This window comes from Homalodisca vitripennis, chromosome 6, assembly GCF_021130785.1.
Source record: "Homalodisca vitripennis isolate AUS2020 chromosome 6, UT_GWSS_2.1, whole genome shotgun sequence".
Lineage (NCBI taxonomy): Eukaryota > Metazoa > Arthropoda > Insecta > Hemiptera > Cicadellidae > Homalodisca > Homalodisca vitripennis.
In genome coordinates this window covers 70,254,524-70,263,719 of record NC_060212.1, presented here as the reverse complement: position 1 = coordinate 70,263,719, position 9,196 = coordinate 70,254,524, and the positions used below count along the sequence as shown (strand labels likewise).

Here is a 9,196-nt window from a genome sequence, read left to right as displayed (position 1 = left end):
TTTCCCGGTTATCAATATATTAGGACCAAATTTGTAACCCTTGAGGATAACTAATGTCATAATTCACTTCTGTACAACTGACAAGCATAATGTAGTAGTTAGCTGCAGTATTCGTTTGGTTGCAGTTTTGCTTTACTGGGGTTATGGCTACTAATAAAATGTAACCAAGTAAAATCTTTGAACAGCCGCCATTTTGTACTGGATCAATCTTTTTGAGTGCGGTTTGCGGCATTAAACTCTGCTAGATAAGCCCTTTAAAATGATGTCCATATTGACCTATGCTCCTATTTAAGATTTCCTTCTGACTCCTTGTGGGACGTCCCCATGATATTACAGAAAACTGATAGTTCCTTCATAAAGTAGATTTTTTAGGTGTAGTATTGATGTACCAAATCTTGTTTCTTTATCTGTTATCGTTCAGAAAATATTATACCCGTGCAGGACTTTATGTATATATATATATATATATAATGCGTTTTTCAATAATATTTAAAAGTGACAAAGAAATATTTATTTGAACATTCTATAATAAATATTGTTCAAATATTTTTATTAAAATTAAATGTTTATAGCTGGAAGTAATTTTGATGTTATGTAAATTAGATATTTTTCTGTGAGCATTTTGGTACATGAAAATGCATAATTTACTGCACCATTATAGATTTGTATCTAATATGTAATTAAATCATGACACTAGTTGTTTAATAGGAATTAATTCAATAATTTAATTTCAAACCATATATTAATAATATATAGTGTTACCTTTTATACATTTTTAACTAACTTAGAACTACCTGCTGGTATTATTGTGATAATGAAGTTTCTAGAAACGTGTCTTTTGAGATTTTAGCTACATTTCACTTGCTACGTGCAGTGTCTAATATATGCCTCCCGGAATCTGTAGAGTCGTCCGTCTGAATATATTCAGGGAAGAACAGTAGGAACACTTGGCAGTAATACTTATCCATGATTTCAATAATCTTGTATGCACCAGTATAGCAATACTAGGGTACTGCGATAGTTAGCCAGGCATTAGTTAACAACCCAGATAGTCGGTGATGAAAGACATTTCAAACGTACTCTTAGTAAATAATAAGTTGTTAGTTACTAAGCAGCCCCAGGTGAAAAGGCATTCAGGATCCAAAATATCTGTTGCGTGACCGTTTGATTTGTTGTAAATGTTAAGTTTAGTTACAGTTCACCTTCTGCTTATTCCTAATTTTTTGAATATGACGCTGTGTAATTGTGCTGGGTTTGTTTTTATTCCGAATACGTTGACGTAAAATATAGTATAGCGTGCACTTTAAATTCGTAGAATTCTTTTATGCTTGTTAATTTTTCAGAAATAGTTTTGTTTAACTTGAAACTTGTAATTAATAAAAAATCAATGATAACAATTAGGACAAGTTCTTCCGAAAACGCAGTATGCAACATACTAATTCGTTATAATTTTGGAAATGTCACGAAAAAAAGGTTACTAATAAAATTTCAATACATAAAGTATAACACAAAGAATAAAATAGTTAATATAATTTAGAAAAAGTTCACAAAAACTGAGGAACCTATGATTTAGAGAGTAAAATATTCAAAAGAATAAAGAACTGAAAGGAAACAAAGGTTCTACCTCGGGGAACATATTGGAAACTCCCACTCTTTCCGAGAATTTACTTCTAAGGTAATATTTGAATTACCTGTATATCGGAATATTAAAACTCCATATCTTGAAATTATTACAGCTTCAACAAGTTTTAAATAATATTAGGTTTAGCATTTTTAATCATTAAACCATTAAAATTGTAATAGAACTACCAGCTACAAAAAGGATTCATATGGAATATAAAGGTAAATTATGGAATATTAAATGTTATTGACCAACATCAATAACATTTTTAACTACCGTGGTCTTTTGTTGATTAAACCACTTGTGCCTCGTCTGTCGATTTCTAAACAATGGTGACATGGTTAATTTGTTAAAACAATAATGATGTTTACTGAAACTAACATAGTATGAATGGACAATTATGATCTCCACCTATTTAAGAAACAAATGCACTAAAAATTTATTCTAAAATGATAGCTAAAGATCGTTCGTTCAAACAGAAAATATTGTTTACACATTATAGGTTCTTTAAACGTATTAACTTGCTTTTAACAAACTATTGATTATTTCAATCAATAAAACAAATCTCCAGCAACTTTTGATAAACAGAAACTTCAGTTGCTTTTGTTGACAAGTTTGAAATGTGGAAAATGAATAATTTGTTTTTATAGATCTATCAGCAAATTGGATAGGATATAAGAGATTTAATCATAGTATTGTCTAAATCATGTGAAAAATCTCTTTTGATGTTTCCAAATACTATGTATATATATATATATATATATATATATATATATATATATATGCTTTATTTCAGTAAAGTGATTTCGAAATTGCAGCAGTAATGAAATCACTACAACATCGATATAAATAATCCCAACACATAAAGCAGAAAGGACACAATTTGTATTTGTTAAACAAATTGTGTCCTTTCTGCTTAATGTGTTGGGATTATTTATATCGATGTTGTAGTGATTTCATTACTGCTGCAATTTCGAAATCACTTTACTGAAATAAAGCACAGAAAGCACGACAGAAAGCAGCAATATACATTGAGAACAGTTTACGACTTGAGGGAGTCGTAACACCTGTCTAGACGTCAGAAGAACTGTAAGTTGGTAGGTTTCTTATATGAGTTGATTTACTTTGCTGAAGCATTATAGTTCTTTTTCTGTATGGTATGTTCCTTCAAGCATGGGTGTTATAGTATATTTTTTTATAATTTATGTGCATAGTTTTAAAATATTAGACATAATTTTCCAAACATCTAATCACCCCTTTAAGCTCTATTACGACATACAGTACAACGCACTCATTTTTTAACTGTTTGCACTATTATTTACAATCAACGCAATAATTCATATCTGTGATTTTCTCTTTTTCATCAGGTTCCATACTAATTTAATTTTTTCACGTTTTACCATTTTATAAATAATCTTTTGTTTCAAGGCAGTCCTCACCACTAATTTTACCTGTACACTATTGTCTGGATAAAGTTACTGTGTTTAAGCTCCTAGTCCCTAAACCACTCGCCACCCCTGCCCTCTAAGTATGCACTTAATATACCGCAATGGTTACGCAGAACCTTTCTCCTCCAGGTACAACTCAGTTATAAAAGCTAATCGCAATCTCTCTTAAAGAATATATGAAAATTCCTAACTATAGTAAAATTCAACCTCTGGTAGTTCGCGGATCCTGAGGATCTAGGTCCGAGAATTTACAAAGGTCTTGCAGTACAGTGCTATGTAGCTTCTAGGGAATATCGGAATTTCCAGCTTAGTGCGCGTGTTCCGGTCTCCAAAAGGGCTTGGACTAATGCTGCTGTAGAACTCTGGGAAATTGCAATCCCTTCCATCAGTGAAAACCCTTTTACCAGTTACTTTATATTTGGCTCTAGATGATATATAAAATTCCAAATAATATTAAAAACTGTGCATTAAAAATATATAAGGAGGATCAACCGCTTTAAATGCCCATATAATAATTAATGATTTTACGAGAAAGATAAAACGTTAAAGAACAATAGTTTTAATTATAACTTTTTCGTGTCGGGATCTAGCGTGTTCTCTGCCTAACCTCGCCGTGCTTAAATATTCCGCGTGCAAAACAAGGTCTCACTTAATTAAGATCACATCTTAATTAGTTCTGGATTTAGTTTTAGTGATAGCTATATCAACCTGTTCCACACAATAATACGCTTATTAGTTGCTTCCCATCATTTGTGTAATAGCATTATCGTACGCATTTGCCATTTTTGAGCTACTGATTTAAATTTTGAATTAAAAGTATCGATTTTACCTAGTGAAATGTCGTTATACCATTGTGTGTGTACCGGCATACACGATTTGTTACGACCGGAACGGGGTCTTATCGAAATTTTGTCTTGCCTGTTTGCCCTTCGGTCCATCCGCCTGTGCAATAAATCCTGATAAAACAAGGGTGGGGACTTAAAACTCCTACATCAGTTCCTCTTGTTTCATGGAGGATCACTATTGAATTTGTCTGCCTGAAACATCACACTTTGACACTTCTGTACAGCATCCCGTTCGTATAAATGGCCCTGTCTGATTGCCACTGTTAACTAATTAATTCTGTTTATAGTTTTTTTTTCAATTCCTTTATATTGTTTTTAGGTCATATATACAGCATTGATGTTAATATTGACAGATTGTTCTGTAGTTCTCTATAAATAAACGCCTAGAGGCATGCATAAACAAAATCTGGACACTTTTTTATGGTAGAATAATTTGTCACTTAATTTCCTGTAACTACTTTGTTCCAAAATAAGTAATTCCTTTCGACAACAAATTATATTTGTTAAACAAAATTTAAATGTATTTTAATGGATGATTTTGCAATTCCACTTTGCACCTTTTGCATTGCCAGTTGTTAGGTGATAATGGCCCTTGACATTGAGGCAGAAATATCTCCAAATTTTATTGGTTTACCTAGATTATAGCAATTTTTTATATTTTTATGGTTGCTATTAATTTATTTAACTCGTGAAAATTAAAAAAAAAATATTTTCATTTGCCATTCTTCACACATTTACTTTAGTTTATAACAGATAGGCAATCTAAATCTTACTACCCACAAATTCGTAATCTGTATGTATGAACCCATTTCAAATTTCAACTTACATTCGGTGTTAAGAGAGCAAAAGCACACGTCACAAGTTAAAATATATGAACACATAACAAATATGTAAATGAGAAACATAAAGTTTCTGTTATCGATAGTACAACAATATACAAACCATTTCTTGTAGTTAAACTTATATCTTGGTGTTCTTGACTAGTATACGTCTTTACAATGACTCATATAATTAAACATTACGTTGATATTTCAATGTACTAGTCAATTTAAAAATATTTACTCAATAAGGGTATTTTCAACTTAAATAGTGTGTTTTTAACCTTAATACGTGTGCTTAATAAAAAGAGCCAATATTAAAAATATATTGCGAAAGAATAATTTATTACTAAGGTATTGTATTAAAACGCTAAATATATTATAATTTGGTTCATCTTTGTAACGTCACGTAATGTAGTTAAAAAATTATGTTACACTTTGCACGCATATTAATAATATCTTTGTAACTTCTATTGAAGTGGTTAAAGTTTATAGAAACTCTTCTAATTCTTATATATTATAAAAGTGATAAATATTTGTTGTTATTCAAGTGGACAAGTATTTTTGACCTTGTTTCTTATAAGAAAGAAGGTCAAAAAATTACCACTACATAATAAAATTTGCTGATGCTAACTTTTTTTTAATGGAGATGTAACGATGGTGTAATCAGGAAGTGTTGTAAGTAAATTATTAAGCTGAAGTTAGTCGTAACAGTTATAACATAATTTTTCCGTAAACTTCTCTCGGGTTGAAGCTATAAATCTAGCACCACTTTCAATATAAATTAAATAATGGTAAACTAAGACGTATAACTAACATTTATAAACAAAAGATTAAAACACAATACCGTTTGTGATACGACAGACAGACATAAATAAATGTTATACAGCACGTTGAGTAACAATTTTCGCTAACTGTTAGGGCATTAACATATATAAATTGTTGTTTAATTCAAATGCATTTACAACATTTTTTATCTAGATACTTTATTAACATGTACTAATGCTTGATTTTAGTTGGTTCGTAATGCGGCATACTTATTGTTAGTTCCTGTAACAAAATAGTTATAGCAGGATATGTCAGACCAGGCGGGATGGATAGTTTACACAGGAGCCAGCTAGATGTCTCTCTAAGACAAGTTAATCCACTCCACCGGCATCACAAATGGATAACATCACTTGGGATTATCAGTTGCAAGGTATTTTATCTAAAAATATTGTTACATTAAATGATTATATAGCTTTTTATGGTTAACGATGGAAAATTCAATAGAAGATAAAAGGTTTAGATTTATTTTCTTATCGTTGTTTCAAGTAGCATGTATGTCATAGTATATAACATACATTGAGTAAATTTTCAAACATGGCATGAAGTCCTTTTCGTTCTCTAATATTTTAAGCTCTCAAACAACGTAGCAATATATATATATATATAGTAGCATTATATATAAGTACATAAGTAGCATATCAGTAATACGTTTACATAGACAAGTTACTTGTTCCAAAGGACACCACCGGAAGTCCTTGTACTGCTCCATCACCTGGCGCAGGATCATCAATGGGAGCAATAGGAGCATATCGATGTTACTTGGGATTTTGTTCCTTGTACTGGTGTCTACCTGGCTGAAAGTTCTGTATTTCTTCTTGAAGAGTAAGGTTTTCTCTTTTATATGCGTAGAGATGTGTTTCTTATTTTATAGTACTGGTCTTCAGTTGTTTTGATATATAAGATACCCCAAAAAAGGTTTTGTTTTTTTAAATGCTCTGACTACTTGCAAAAGATTGTACTCAATTTTTTGTAAAAGATTAGTACTCAAAAACACCTTTCTCAGAGGGAAAATCAGCAAAATGACAGTCATATTCATGGGAATAAATTAAGAGACAACAAACATTTTATTACCGAAGTAATGATATTACAGTTGCCAAGCACCACTCGTCTGGATAGCCGCGGACTCATCAACTAATCCATCATGGAATGAATAGTCCTCGTTCCAATCAACAACCGTCAGCAGACACATCCTTTGCTGTCAATCAAGTCCATAGCGCGTTCCCATTTACCTTTCAAATTCCTTCCTGGTATTTTAAATACGAAACTTTTCGACTGAAGTAACTAGTTTTGTTTTCACGAAGTCATGTACTATAAACTAAATAGTGTTTGCTAAACCTCTATGCTGTAACTTCAGTTATACATCGCAGGCTTTTATTCAAAATTTACTACGTAAAAGATTACACTATAATCAGAAAACGAAAATATGTGCTAGAATAAAGAAGTTGTGATCATGCAAGTTCAAGATAGACGAGAATGGAATAATTTGACAGACAATGCTTAGTTTTAGATGCCGCAATTTGCTGAAATGAGATTGAAATTGTTTACTAAATAACAACAACATACAGGCCCGGCGACAGGATTCTCGGGCCCCTATGCAATCATGAAGACCGGGGGCCCCCCCCCCCAAAGATTCAACAGGCAACCAACCTAATTACATTAAAATTCACCCCCCCCCCCAACGTTAGAACAAAATTCCCATATTGGTTATATTAACATAGCAAGCATTATTTTATTCCAAAACTTACTACTCCATTACTTGATTTACTTATTTGTTAAATGATTCACTTCTTCAAAATTATGCCAAATCCGTGATTTTTCCTGTATTTACTTCAATTTAAGTTATATAAATAAATGTTGCTAAACAAATGGAAAGAATTGAGGTTTATAATTATGTAGTGATTATTTTTTTACTATTAAATCAATACAAAACAAAACTCACTGAACTTAATTAAAATCAAAAACACCATCCTTAAAAAATATACACTTAATGAACTAAATGGACAAAACATAATTAACAAAGAATAAAATCATTAAAAATTAAAGTTCAACTCGTGTCGCTCTCCTTTTTAGTAGAAAACAAAAACTTAATGATAGGTTCCTGGAAAACCTAATGAAACAAAAAACTAAATATCATTGAACAATCACTTAACGAACAAAACTAAAAAAAATTAAATGAACAAAACCTAATGAACATTGTACAAAACATAAATTGAAAATTAATAAAGAAACATTGGGCTATGTTACTCACTAACATTAAACATGACTAAAACACAACTCGTCGGGCCTTCTTCCCAGCAAAGTCTTCTATAATGTCGTCATATTTCAAACTACGTGCCAAATCTGACTCCATGGCTAGAATACTCAGGTCATTCATGCGGTCTTGCGTCATCGTAGAACGATTTGCACTTTTAATTCTTTTCATCAAACTGAAGCTCCTCTCCCCTTGGCTGACAGATACAGGTATGCAACAGAACAACCGGATCGCTGTAGTGATATTTGGAAATAAACTACTATCTAGTTTGTTCTTCCTTAGAGCGTTTATTAGACTTAATGGTTGAAGAGTTTGTTCCCCCAAGTTAGTGCGATGAATCGATTTCAAATGTTTAAATTCATTTAAAATTTCCATCTCAATATCCTCTTTGTATGTTTGACACAGACTCAAACATTGCTGCTCAATAAAACTGTCGTCTTCCTCAATATATTTCCAAAGACATTGGAAAAGGTTGCTGATTTTTCCAGCAAACTCGAATCTCTGAGACAGTCCCCCTAAGACTGAGTCTAAGATCTTGAAGAAGACATCAATCCTAAAACGTTCCTCTTCGTTTTTTAATTGATGTTCCGTGCCGTCCCTTGTTTCGTCATGAAAAATCTTTCTTTTCTTTAATCTTTTTTCCTTAAAATCAGTTTCGCAATCTACACTCTCAGCCATGTTGCCTGCCACTAGCTTGGCCTCAGTGTAGAGATTGCTCCATCTGTCTCTCAGTACTTTTAGTTCCTCTATTAAATCATTCAGATTTTTTGTTTCAACGTCTAGAGTTGTTGATCGGGCTTGTAATACTTTATTTTTGTTGTCTATTGCAACAAGCACCTTTAGCCATATTGTCGACATCATGATACATTCGAACGATTGTAGATATTTCAATAGCCCTTTCAGATCTGTCTTGCATTCTGCAGATAGATTCAGTTCTTTACAATCATTGAGGGCATTGATGATGAGAGGCAAATGCTTTACGAAAGGGCGCACACTATCTACTCGGGCTGACCATCTCGTTTGAGAAATACTGTGCAGAGAAGAGCCTATTCTGTTTTCTAAGTACTCCCATCTTTGAGGGCTTCTAGAAAAGAAGTTATACGTCTTTTGCAGCATGCCAAAAAATGTTGTAGCTTCCTCGCAGCATTCAGCAGCATTAACCCCACACAGGTTGAGGCTATGTGCGGCACAGTTATTATAAAAAGCCAAATTGTTGGTCTCCATTATGATGGCTTGGGCACCTTTGTATATTCCAGCCATATTGGATCCATTGTCGTACCCCTGGCCTCTGCATTCCTTCAACGGAATTGAGTGTTTGTTGAGCTCGCTAATAATCAACTTAGCCACATCCATTCCAGTTTTTTTGTTACAGTCAACAAAATTTA

General features: G+C 32.4%; 1 protein-coding gene across 1 annotated transcript; it reads right to left on the bottom strand.

Annotated features, from left to right (window-relative positions):
* Window positions 1-7,823: 7,823 nt before the first annotated feature.
* On the bottom strand, window positions 7,824-8,669 carry LOC124365421 (52 kDa repressor of the inhibitor of the protein kinase-like). Its single transcript, XM_046821402.1, has one exon. The coding sequence runs from the start codon at window positions 8,667-8,669 to the stop codon at window positions 7,824-7,826; it is 846 nt and encodes a 281-aa protein (XP_046677358.1).
* Between the last annotated feature and the right edge of the window lie 527 nt (window positions 8,670-9,196).